The sequence below is a fragment of the Trematomus bernacchii genome, unplaced genomic scaffold, assembly GCF_902827165.1.
Source record: "Trematomus bernacchii unplaced genomic scaffold, fTreBer1.1, whole genome shotgun sequence".
NCBI lineage: Eukaryota > Metazoa > Chordata > Actinopteri > Perciformes > Nototheniidae > Trematomus > Trematomus bernacchii.
The window spans coordinates 14,836,173-14,848,798 of record NW_022987564.1 but is presented as its reverse complement, the minus strand read 5'-3'; the positions used below and the strand labels follow the sequence as shown (position 1 = coordinate 14,848,798).

General features: G+C 38.9%; 1 protein-coding gene across 2 annotated transcripts; it reads left to right on the top strand.

Moving 5' to 3' along the window:
• Positions 1 to 94: 94 nt before the first annotated feature.
• Positions 95 to 7,990, top strand: cdca8 (cell division cycle associated 8). Of its 2 annotated transcripts, none has more exons than XM_034124211.1 (11): positions 95 to 172; positions 514 to 612; positions 1,099 to 1,227; positions 1,416 to 1,456; positions 1,579 to 1,654; positions 1,765 to 1,826; positions 1,988 to 2,049; positions 2,391 to 2,486; positions 4,264 to 4,396; positions 7,716 to 7,802; positions 7,925 to 7,990. In XM_034124211.1, the coding sequence occupies exons 2-11, from the start codon at positions 516 to 518 to the stop codon at positions 7,955 to 7,957; spliced, it is 816 nt and encodes a 271-aa protein (XP_033980102.1). In that variant the 5' UTR covers positions 95 to 172; positions 514 to 515; the 3' UTR covers positions 7,958 to 7,990. The 2 variants fall into 2 exon arrangements, with proteins under 2 accessions (XP_033980102.1, XP_033980103.1); XM_034124212.1 differs by lacking the exon at positions 95 to 172 and adding an exon at positions 185 to 294.
• Positions 7,991 to 12,626: the final 4,636 nt, after the last annotated feature.

Here is a 12,626-nt window from a genome sequence, read left to right as displayed (position 1 = left end):
CTGCTGATGTAAACACTGACGTTTGCTGCTGTGATTGGTCGAGAACCATTTTTCATGACGCAAAGCATACACGAATTTTAATTGGCTGACTTTACCCCTGGCCCCTCCTCGCGCGGACATTTGAAAACGGCTTTGTGAAGAAGGAAGAAGAGATACGAAGAAGAACACCCAGGTAAGAGAACATAATTATAATACGAGGTCGCCATGACCAAAACGGATTATTAAGAGGGTTGTTATTAAATGTTTGTGCGTGGGAAAGAAGCTGACAATTAAGGAAGTCAGCCAAATTGCAAGGTAAACGAGTAACCTCGCTAACTAAGTAGCACAACAAGTAACGTTAGCATTTACTGTTAGCTTGCTAATGTTAGCGTCATGTCGGCGGTTTCTTTGCAAAACGCTCGTTGTAGTTATAATAATTTGACGTAACTGATATAGTAAAGCCACACTTTGTAACTCGGTAATATTTAGTACTGTCTCGTGTTGTCAAGCGTGGTTTCATTTACTTTGTTTCAGACATGGCTCCCAGGAAAACAAGGACGACGGCCAAGGCAAGGAAAAATAGCCCCAAGACGGCTAAGCTAGAAGCCTTCCTGGAGGACTTCGACAGCGAGGGTGATTATATTTCACGTATTTTACACTGCAATTTCAATAGTGTTTCATGGCAATCCCTGACAGGCTTGCTGTATGTTGCGGAGTACATCTACTTTCAAAATGAAAAACGAATATTCGCTGCTGATTACTACCGAATATCCGGAGCCCGAAAAATGGTATTCGCGACAGCCCTAGTTTGTACTTGCCCTGACACTGCAAAGTTGAAAAATAAAGAAAGCAGTAGTCTTCTCTCCTTTCTTATCTATACCTCAGACCTTGCTGTAAAGCAATACCTTTTTTAATCTTTGGTTAACATATATGCCAGTAAAATAAATGAAATCAGCTTATATTATTGATCAATCAGGATAATATAGTATAAGACTATCTTTACTGGTTCATTTTCATACAACTGGGCATTTTAAAGTTGTAGTTTGTCAATGTTGAGACAATGTTAGCTTCTTTATAAACTAGTGGAGTAAGCTAAAACTATTTTGTTATGTTTCACAGTGAAGACCAGAGTGGAACAGATGAAGGAGAAGCTCAACCATATGCTGAAAGACGTGGACAACGGCTATAATATGTGGCTAATTAAGCTCCCAAAGTCTGTCCGCCAAATGCCCTGGATAGAACTATTCAGTGAGTTTACAAAAACAGTTGGATATTAGTCCAACCAAACCAAAATCCCAATTCACAAAATGTGGAATACTGCTGATCTGGTGTTTTTCACTCCTTGAACATGTTAAACGATCGTATGATATGCCCTGGTGTTACATTAATTGTTTTATCATTGCAACTTTATTAAATAAATGTTTCCTTCTCTACAGAATCTGAGAATACAAAGTCACCAGAAGTGGCGAATGTTAGTGTAAGTTGATTGTTTTACTTATTATATCATGGATTTGCAGGTTCAGTTTCTATTTGGCATGTTTAGACTCACCTCTTTCTCTATTAAACACTAATTTAGTTCTTAATAAATGTCTCCAACAGAGAGAAGAGGAAGCTGCTATTGTTGAGAGCATTGTGGCCGAGAACAATCCAGCCCTTTTCAAATCAGTAAAAAAAGGCATGTAAAAAAAAAAAAAAGATGTTTGGTTTACATTTGAAATATTTTTAATTCAATAAATAAATGTATGAAGTTGATTTAATCCTATCTATTTTGTCTTCAACCCACAGCAACAAAGAAATCAACTAAATCCACTTCGGAAGATGAAAACACCTCGGGCACAACACGGAAGGTAATGGATGATTTTGATTTAAGCAAGCATACAAAGAGGAAAACCCAGCTGAGTGTTTGAGAACATCATTGATATAAATATGGAGAGTGGGTGGTTGCTATGGAATGTCCTTTGTGTGCAATGTTCAGTTACTGGTGTTTAACGGCTTGTTCCTAATTCAGGCGAAAGCAACAAGGAAACCTCCAACCACATCAAAGAAAGCAAAGGCCCTGACGGTCCGGCGGTAAAGTGGTTCATAATCTCTTTTAGGGCAAAATGATCAATATCATTTAAAAATACATTGCTTTGTAAAGAACGCCATTTTCTCCCAAATTGTTTTCATAAAATATTTTAAACAAATGTATATGTTCATCATCTTTGTTGTGTTGGTCAAACTAGAAGTATTTAATGCTTGTGTATAGTGAATAATACAGATTATCTGAACTTCTTTTATACTGAATAGCAATATTGGTCTCAAAAAACCTCTGAGATTATTTCCACATATGGTCCAGCCCTTATTTCTTTAACCTTTTGCACATCTGGTTGGCAATTATGTCATACTAAGTTGTCTCTATCTGGTTTCAGATCAAACAGGAAGCCAATGATCACTCCTGCAAGGAATATGGATTATTCTCTGGCGATGGGAGCCACTCCCCTCATTACCCCACGCTTTGATCCCAGGTAAGCAGGCTTCATAGTTAAAGCTGCATTTAAAAATGCATAATCATATTGTCCCTGTTTCTGCATTAAAGGCTGTCTCACTACCTGTTAAGCATAAATCATATTGGCCTCCTATTGGCATCAATCAAATTCTGCTTAAGGGAAGTCTGCTGGTTGGGTTTAAACGTCTCTCTCAACCTATATGAAGTGATGAATAAAACCCAAAGCAATGTGGTTAAATGTAAGCAAGTGCCTGCTTTATCCAGCTGTCCTTGCTTTTGATGTGCTATATTCAGTATTTTACATTGTGAAATGCCTGTACTGTTATTGCTCTTAACTGTTAGGCTAGTTGTTATTTTTTTTGAAAACAGGCAAATAAACACCCTAACTATTGCATCAAATCCCAAGATAACTTTTAAAACGGTTTGGGTTTTGTAGTTCTTATCTGCAGGTAGATTAAGCATCTTTAGATGTTTTACATTATGTGGGCATTAGAGACTTGTTCTCATAGCAATGTTACTAATTCTGTTTGACTGGTGAAGTATAGCATTCGACATACTTATCTCATCTTATTCTCCTTCTTCCGCCACAAATATTGTCATGCTACTCGTCCGGCAGCGTTGACACGAAACACACGAAAAACACAAATCGCAGAAAACTGCGATCATTTGCCCCATAGGAGCGAATGGGAAATCCATTTGAACGGAGCTAAAAAAACACCCCACTTTGACCCCATACAGATTCCGCACACTTAAACGTAGAACAAAAATGACTAGTTTAATAAAGTCCATAGTCTCGAGAATCGTTTAGACTAATTTCTAGTAATTTTCTAGTTTTAAATGCCGCTGTAATGGTGCAACTAGTGCAATTGTTACTCTCTAGGACAGGGGTGGGGAACCTTTTTCCTCTCAAGGGCCATTTCAATTTTTTCAACATCCTCCGAGGGCCGTACAAATGATTGACCTCTGCTTAAAAAAACTAAAATCACAGCCCATTCATTTGGCCTTTCTTTCATGCTGTGCAAAGAAGAAGCAACCTCTTAATCCAGATATCTTAACATGACTCGCGTATGTATGCACGTGCACGGTTGTGGCATGACCACCAAAACAGAAAGATATGGACACAAGATGTGTGCAAATGTATTTAGTTTCCTATCCATGTGGACATGATTTAAGTGGGGGGGGGGACCTAACCTCCTATTTTTTTACTGTCATATAGTATTTTATACCTGTTTTTCCTTTATTCTCTTATTTTTTTACAACTATAATGATCATATAAAGATGTGCCTTTACCTCACTGGTTGTAGAAAAAGCTTCTTATATTCGTTAGCATAGCTAGCTAACCAGATGCTAATAACAACAAAGTTATTGACTGTATGACAGATGAACAGATCGCCACTGGGCTTTCAACTAAAGACACAGCCACGCAAAAACTGCGGCATGTGTACGGCTCCTTATGGATACTGCAATTTTTGGAAGTGCAGTTCTGGTGCTCTCCGTCAGCACTACACCCCTGCAGACGAGACATATACCACGTGATGACACGTTAAGCTCGTGTTGTGTTCAAGGACCCTGACCGTGGCCAGGAAAAACAAGCACTCGCTTGTTTAATTTTTTTGCGGTCTAGAGTTCTTTTTAGAGTTTTTTTTCTTTTTTGCGTGTGTTTATAAATTACCTCGAGGGCCGTATACGGCCCGGGGGCCGGAGGTTCCCCACCCCTGCTCTAGGATCTACTTTTAACTCGGAGAGATTACACACAGGCTTCCAAAATGCTCACCATTAAATCCTTATTTGCTCAGACTTCCCAAGACCCCCGCTGTGAGGAATCCCCACCACAAAGAGAGGGTTTACAGCATCTCAGTCAACGGCTCGCCCATCGCAGCAGGAAATAATGAAGACATCGTCATCAACGTCCCCATCGGCAACGGAGAGGTGAGCTTAGACTTTTGGATCCTAAAGGACATTATTATACTTCCAAGTGTGCTGTGTAATCCCTGGCCCCCTGCTGTGAAGAACAGAGGGAAGCCTTTCTCCTCTCTCACTGGGTCCATCAGTGTTTCCCCTAGGATGGAGTCATAGCAGCGGTGCTAAGGCGCGTGGGCCCAGCATAATGTGAGCGCGGAGCGCATGGAATTTTTTAGTGTGTGCGAAGTGCGCCCCGCCAATTTGTTTCTATGTGTCTACCAGCACAAGAAAGGCTCTTGAGGCCTAGTACCAGGGCCGGTTCTAGCCAATTTGCTGCCCTAGGCGAGATTTTATATATAAAGAATAAATGAAAAATCTCTACAAAAGACAAATACACTACAAAAACAGAAACTTATTGACATAGGTAATATACGTCAAAATGGCTTCAAATGTATTCAGTATTGTATGAACATGTTTTAATTGGGGGGTGGACATCACCTCCTCTAGGGGGGTCCGGGGGTATACCCCCCCGGGAAGACTTTTTTTAACATTTTAAAGTAAAATGCTTCGATCTGGTGCACTTTGAGCACACAATTACTAGAGACCTGATCTAGGGGGTACAACTCTAAACACCGATATGAAAAAGATCGGTTTACATTTTAATAATCAATAAGTATGTGAACATAACAAATAACCTACCATAGCCAATAACAAATAAATGTAACTTATTTTACCAGTTAACATTTATGCATATTTTTGTATCTCTCCAACTTTAACCTGTTACGCACCGCCCCCCCCGGTACCGGGCGGATAAACGCGTCATTTGCAGGAAACAACGTCTAAGGAATCTTAATATTTAATAAACTATGAATGTTTTATATCCATGTAACGGGAAGAAACTCAGCTAACTGATCTTTTAAAAAAAAAAAAAAAAAAAAACCACAATGCTAACACTCAGCCTCTGAATTAGCCACGAGCGAAAAAATGTAACCTATCACTGTACCTAAACTCACTCATAACTCCCTTATTACTTATCCTAGATGCACAGCCAACCCCTCGATTAGCATCTCCTGGAGACACAGAATCGTTTGGTGCCCACCTCAACACTCAGTGATAAACATTTGCGACGCTATAAACGAAAGCGTACATCAAAACATGTGGTGCTAGGTAGCTAGAAACGCTAACATGGCATACCTTGGTCAAAACTGGTCTTCAATGGCATTAAAACGATAAAAAAACTATGCTGCAGTTAATCCATAGGTTAATCCAATGTATCTGTGCCCTCTTTGAAATGATTTCTGATAATCCATAAGCAATAAAACTGCTTTTTCGTTTCCAAATGTCAGAGTGAGAGATCGCTTCACTCTGGTGCAAACCTGCATGCGGGAAGCCCCCACCGTTTGTTTTCACAACGAGTGTGTGTGGGGCCCCCCCCCCCCCCTCCTTCGATTCTATTGGCTCTAACGGTCAGAAAGAGGTGTCAACCATCCAAATCGACCAAGGGGGGCCAGAGATATGGAAAAAAAAACATTTTCACCCAAATCACCTCAGAGGTGGAGTGGTTTTGGCTAAACCTCTCTAAAAAGGTCAAATGTCACTTGTTTTGCATCAATCTTGATACAGGGTACTTGTTTTATGTTGTACTTTGGATTCCTAAAGCTTTTAGTCTACTAACCCATCATCCAAGGGTAGTTTTCACTATAAGTAAAAAATAATTTTTGGACAGACACTATAATTTACAATTTTTTACTATGTAAAATCTGAATTTTCTTTAAAATAAAAAACATCTATATTGATTCTGACACTTCTACATCCAACTCACAGATGTAACCTTGCTTTGATAAAAGAAATTATTCATATAACCCTTTTAGAAGTTAAGTTGTAGTCATTTGTTTTGGGCATGTCATTTTCGTACATACAGTGGCAATGTCTCAAGATTTAGCAAAAATACACCTTTATTGAACATACAGTAACACAAATACTACAAATCCACATAACAATCGAAAATGAAAAAGGGTCGCCACTTATTATTATTTTAATAAAATAAAAAAACTGCGCCGCCGCTATTTGTATAGAGGGGAAACACTGGTCCATACGGTCTAGATGTTCAGGCATCAAGACAACTGCTTACTAACAGTTGTCAGAACTTTAACATTGTTATTTTTCACATCTTGTCGATTAAAGTTTGTTAATCTTTATTTATATATAATAATCAAACTTGTCGAAAATATTAGTTTATTTTGTCATTCTCAGTCATAATTCAACACAGTCTCACGGCATTTCGTGTTATAGTCACGAAATTAATCTATTGATTCGTGTTCACCCACACAATTTCGCCATTTTTTTCGTGTCACACAGAACGATTTTAAAAGCAATGTAAATAATAACAAATTAGAAGGAAAAAGACTTTAAAAAAAAATACAGATTTAAGTATTCTGACACAGAACGATTTTTAGAAGCAATGTATTTATATTGGTAGTATGTTTCGTGCCTGCACCAAATAACAAATTAGAAGGAAAAAAAGATGACATAAAATACAGATTTCAGTATTCTGAGGCGCTGAGCCCCATTTCTTTTCCTCACTGACGGCAAAAACACTCATACATTATACAATTTAACATAAAAGGGATAGGGTTAGGCTTAGGGTAAGATATTGAGTAAGAACATGTTTTTATGAACCACACAGCTTCTGGTCTTCCAAGACCCGACCGGACAAAAAGACGTGTTGCAGGCACGAAACATACTACCAATAGAAATACATTGCATTTAAAATCGTTCTGTGTGACATGAAAAAAATGTGAAAATCGTGTTGGTGAACACAAATCAATAGATTAAATTAATTTCGTGACTAATAACACGAAATGCCGTGAGACTGGGTTGCATAATTACAAGGAAATGACACACTCCACGACAATACAACACTGAGGAACATCATGTATTTTTAGATTTATTTTTATTTTTAGATAAGCACATTGTTAGAGCTGCACTATTAAAAATATTATAATTGCAAGTCGGCAATATTTGTTACAGTTCAAATATGTGTCAATATTATTCTGAACTAAAGATGTTGGTGCTGGATAGATGTCCCCGCCTTAAAAATCGTATTTTACAGACCTAATAAAGTACGTTTGTTTGATAGATCCTTTTTATCACACCATGATCATTATAAATATATCTTTCAATGATGATGAGAATAATGATGAAAATGATTAATCCTCTCTATCGTGAATCATAACTGCAATATCAGTCGAAATAATCACAATCAGTTATTTGTTCCAAATCGTACAACCCAATGTTTTTCTTTGTATATATGACTTCTGATCTGTAATGTGATGTGTCTCTGCAGAGTGTTCAGCTATTGGCCAGCCAGATGGACTCTGTGGATCTGTCTCTGCTGGATGAAACCGCTCTGAGGAGCATTCGTCAGCTGAAGGTATATTCATCCCTTATGTAATGTCACTATGGAACTGTTTCACCTCAACATTCAATGTATGAGGGGAGAAATGTATGCACATGCTTTTGATTCTCATCATTGTTTATTTCCCCTCTTGACAGAATCGCCTCACCGTCCTGTGTGGAACGGAGTAACGCTACCGCCTGCTCTCGTCTTGTACATTACTTAAAAAAAAAAAAAAAGTGTATCTTTATTTCAAACTTTGTTTCCTCATAGTTTGATATTTTTATTCTTATAGAGGAGATACGTGGGTTTTTACAATTTGTATTTTATTGGTTTCCTTTATTAGATATTCTAAAGATCATACTGTTACCTTTGACTTTTTATTTGGGTTTAACCGCCTTTGTGGAATACTGCACAACTGTCTGTCATTCAGGTGTTTTCCCCAGACTTTTATTCATGTTAGCAGTCTATTAAGGTGTGTTCTTTTAATTATAAACCTTGAAAGACCTGACAGGTTTGTACTCATGTACTGCAAATATGAATAACTATTCATTCTTTGATTGTCAGTACATTTTAATACTACATGTTGTTTCATTCCGTCATTGGGAAATAAACAATCCTCCATGTACATATCACAGATTGTTTGCAAAAACTGATACAGGATCTTGACCAGAACTTTGTGTGATGTGTTTTATTTAGGGTAGAATGTGTTGGTTGATGAGTGTGGATGTGGAGCTTGTTCCAAATAATTCTGTATTTGTAATTTCATAAGATATTTTAATTATGTTTATGTAGAATTTACTGGACAGGTTTTGTTTTTTTCGACAATTCTGTTCACCAAGCTGTACCGCTGCATGGTGACCAGGAGGTGGAAGCAGATCACCACACCAGTGTGTAGTCTTGAATAAACAGAGCAGCCGTTGGGATTGTACAGAAGTATTATCAGCACTCAAAGTATCAAATGTTAGTAACCCATTTGGCAGAATGGCTATTGTAACACATACATTAATACAGAATATAACTTAGTTTCAATCACAAACAAATACCATGTAGCTTGTCAATGTAGAGCCAGTTTAAAATACGTTGTATACTACTGAATAGAGCATACAACTTTCCAACATTAAGATTGTTACATAAGTATTGTACACAAGTAAACATTTGAGGTACCTGTACTTAACCTCACATCTATTAACTACTTATATTTTAACCTTTACTACATTTATTTGACACCTTTACAATTCCTTTATGGATTCAGATTATTTTGCTAATACATCATATAAATAAACATTGACATAAAATTGTTTTTATATTGATAGGTTGAAATGTCCAGCAACAGCATACAAAGTAAAGAGGCTCAGAATTGACCAGCTTTGATAGACACTTATGCATAACAAATTAATAATCCAGTAATATCATTTATTTGTCTCTAAAATGAGCCATTGCCCATAACATATTACTTCTTGTAATGTTGGTGTATTTTGATGCAAAATATTTATTCTTTTACACTAAAGATTTTTAATGCAGGAGGTTTTTGTAACCGGATATTTGTCGTCAATTAAACATTTCTACTTTTACTTCTTTGGTTGTAGAAAATCAGAGTACTTCTTCCACCTCTGTCCTGAGTAAAAACGTAGTTTCATCTCACCTCTGAGCATAACAAACTCTGGCTTAGCTAATGCAAGAAGTTCCTGTTGTCCTTTCACTACTTTGTTTACACGGAGGGACTTTAGTTTGGTCATGTGACCTGCTGTTGGCAGGAAGTGGCAGCTTGGCACAGGTACCTGCACTCTGACCTTCGGGACATCATACCGCAGCCAATTAGAATCCCGTTTAGCTTCGTTAGGCCTGATGAGCTCGTTAGGGTTTCCACCTGGGATAAACTGGGTCAGCCTGGCCTCACCTTGGGCCAAACCAGACAAGTATAACTCTTTGCTATCCCCGCTGGATCCTCATGCATCATATGCTACCGGGCCCCTGCATGGGACCTCTGTGCCCCCGGCTGAAAACGGGCCCCGGTCCCTTCCATCTGTATCCATCTTTGGCGCTCTATCATCGCCTGTCTCTCGCTGTGCAAACTGTGTTGCAGAGGTACAAACCAAACTCTGCATCCCTACAAACGACAGATGTTGTGGTCAGCGGTGCGTGCAGTTCAGCTCCCTCGTTAGCGGAGCAGCGAGCCCTCGCGCACCTGCTCTACATATCATAGCATTTTCCTACTTTTGCCTCTAAATGGATTGGATCCTTTTTTTTCTCCCTTTCTCTAGGTGGGTGGAAAATTGCCATTTTGCACGGATGGCTTGGTTTTCAGTAAGCACGCAGGCAGTGGCGCAGTGACAGGTGCGGTATGGATGGGGCGGATTCTGAGGTCACAGAGCAACACTGCTACATAAATCATCCGCTGAGACGTTCAGGATGAGGGACCGGAAGCTGATAGTGGAAGGCACAGAATAGCAACGCTTCAATAAAAAGCAACTCTGTTTTAGCAACCCGTATCTGTGTAGGTAGGTCTAAACCAGTTCAAGGAATAATACACTTTAAAGCAGCAATTTTGTTAAATTGGTTTCGTTAAGCAGTCTCTAAAGTGACTAATCAATATTTTTGTATTTCTGACTGCTGTAATATATCCCTTTTTAAACTGAGGTACAGCAGTATCAACTAACCACTGCCAAAATGGCGGCAAACCATTTATAAATATAATCCAAATCTATATAGCTAATTTAAACAAGCCAACCCTAACCTAAAGTCAGTTTGTCTCTTGCATCCTTTGGCAATGTAGTTTCTTACATAGTATGCAAGACAAAAGGGAAGCTAATTAAAGGTCCCCTATTATACTCTTTTACAACAATATATAATAGGTCTCATATATTCAAAACATGTCTCTGAAGTGTTTGGCTCGAAAAACCGAACAGATCATGCATTGTAGCATGCCATATACTGTACCCCTCTGTTTCAGCCCTGTTTAAAAAGTGCTGATTCTGTGTCTGTAGCTTTAAATGCTAATGAGCTGCTGCTGGCCACGCCCCTCTACGAGGTTTTTGGTTTTAAAAACCACAATGGTGCTCTAGGAGGGGATTCAGGTGATAAAATGGTGTTTCATTGGTTGGTTAGTGGCTAATGGTTGCACAGCCCCAAAAAACATTGTGACATCACTAAGTGGCCAAAATCTGATCAGCTCATTTTCAGACAGATTTTTATATAGATGGATCAGGACCAAAAGAGACAGATTATTTTGTCCTGAAACTTTCAGAATCTCTTAACGCAGGGACACACATAATTATGTATAAAACACATGAGAAAGTGGATTTTGCATAATAGGTGACCTTTAAGGGACATGTATGTATCTAGATGACATTGTGAACTTTATATTCCAATAATATGTTTAACACTATAACCGCCAGGGGTCGCTGTATACCTAAAACCGCCAACGGGTCAAATGTACCCGCTATTAGAATGCATAGATTTTCAAGGTACAATGTTCTTTTATTTATCATACTAGAACACAGGGTTAACAGTGAGTTTTGATCGCACAGTGATGAAACTTATACCAATAGAATCTGTGGACTCTATCTATCTAGTTTGTGCAGATAGCATGAAGTATAAAATATAGCTACCGTGAGAAATGTGTCTATCTATTAACACGTCATGTTTATGTTTACGCGCAAAATCAATAGCGCGAAAATCACTGCATTTTCTATAAGGTAGCCTAAATACCCGCTGGCGCTTATGATATGGTATAAATGGCATAAATGGCCATTTATTTGGCAATTTTTTCAATCTGACTTCATGTTGACAATTTTTAACAACAGAGGGTGCTACATAACACACTTTCAGGAAAAGTCATGGACTGGGACACTTGAATATTTGATTGAAAAAAAGTTACATACAATCAAGAAACAGCTGCGGGTAAAATGTACCCGTTGGCGGTTCTAGTGTTAAAAGGCTGAAGTTCTGTTTACAGTATGATGCCAAAACAATCAGATAACACTGCTTAAAGCTGCATTTAAGTTACTTTTACCTTTTCTTTACCAACCTTATTGTCCCCTTATTCCACAATAAGTCGACTCCTCCCACCATTACCCGTGCTAACCTCATACTACCTCAGACTCTCATTTTGTATTCCTGAAATCTGTTATCATTAACACATGTGTCTGACACATGATTGTGGCGTATTTCTCAACAAAGCTGTTCCCTCCCCTAACTGCTGGAGCCGTTGGTTAATTGAGCCTCCAGACTTGGGGGAAGTGCCAAATTTGCTGCCAAGACGAATGAACCTGGCAGAGGAATGTTCTCCAAGCGAAATTAATTCTTTGGTGCGTCCATGCCTTCTATAAATCCCATCCGTCAAGTGCCCCACTAATCGATTTATTCATGTGCCCACACCTTCGTCTGCCACTGCCTCTCACTCAATTCTCACAGAGCCATCCACGGTCAAGACTCATCTTGCACTAAGTTGGTTTGTCAGAGCAAACTAGAAATGCTTTGTTCTGTGTGCTCTGGAGATGGAGAGTAAGGAAGACACAAGCTGATGGTAAAGGGAAGTGGCAGACGGGAGGAACAGTTAAATGGGACTGAACGGCCCCCACATGATGCATTCTGGGCATGTTTTCGTCTGGTGGCCAGCAGGGTCCTGATGGCGTTCAGGCACCCCTGACGATAGGCGGGGCGGATAGGAACATCTGCTGCCAAAAAAAACCCATTTGAAATGTAGTCCTAGAAAAGAACAAAGTACACTGAGCAGGAACTTAATGCCATTTGCTGATTGCACAGAGACAGAGTTTTCCTTCGCAGGGCCCCTTGTCGGCTCTGAAATTCAAACCTTTGTCTATGGCAGCTTTTGTTTGCACTGGGCACCACAAGAAG

Coding starts and splice junctions, on each gene's coding strand:
- cdca8 (XM_034124211.1), top strand. CDS start 516: ATGGCTCCCAGGAAAACAAGGACGACGGCCAAGGCAAGGAAAAATAGC. Junction 1,228..1,415: donor GCCCTGGATAGAACTATTCA/GTGAGTTTACAA, acceptor CCTTCTCTACAG/AATCTGAGAATACAAAGTCA. Junction 4,397..7,715: donor TCCCCATCGGCAACGGAGAG/GTGAGCTTAGAC, acceptor GTGTCTCTGCAG/AGTGTTCAGCTATTGGCCAG.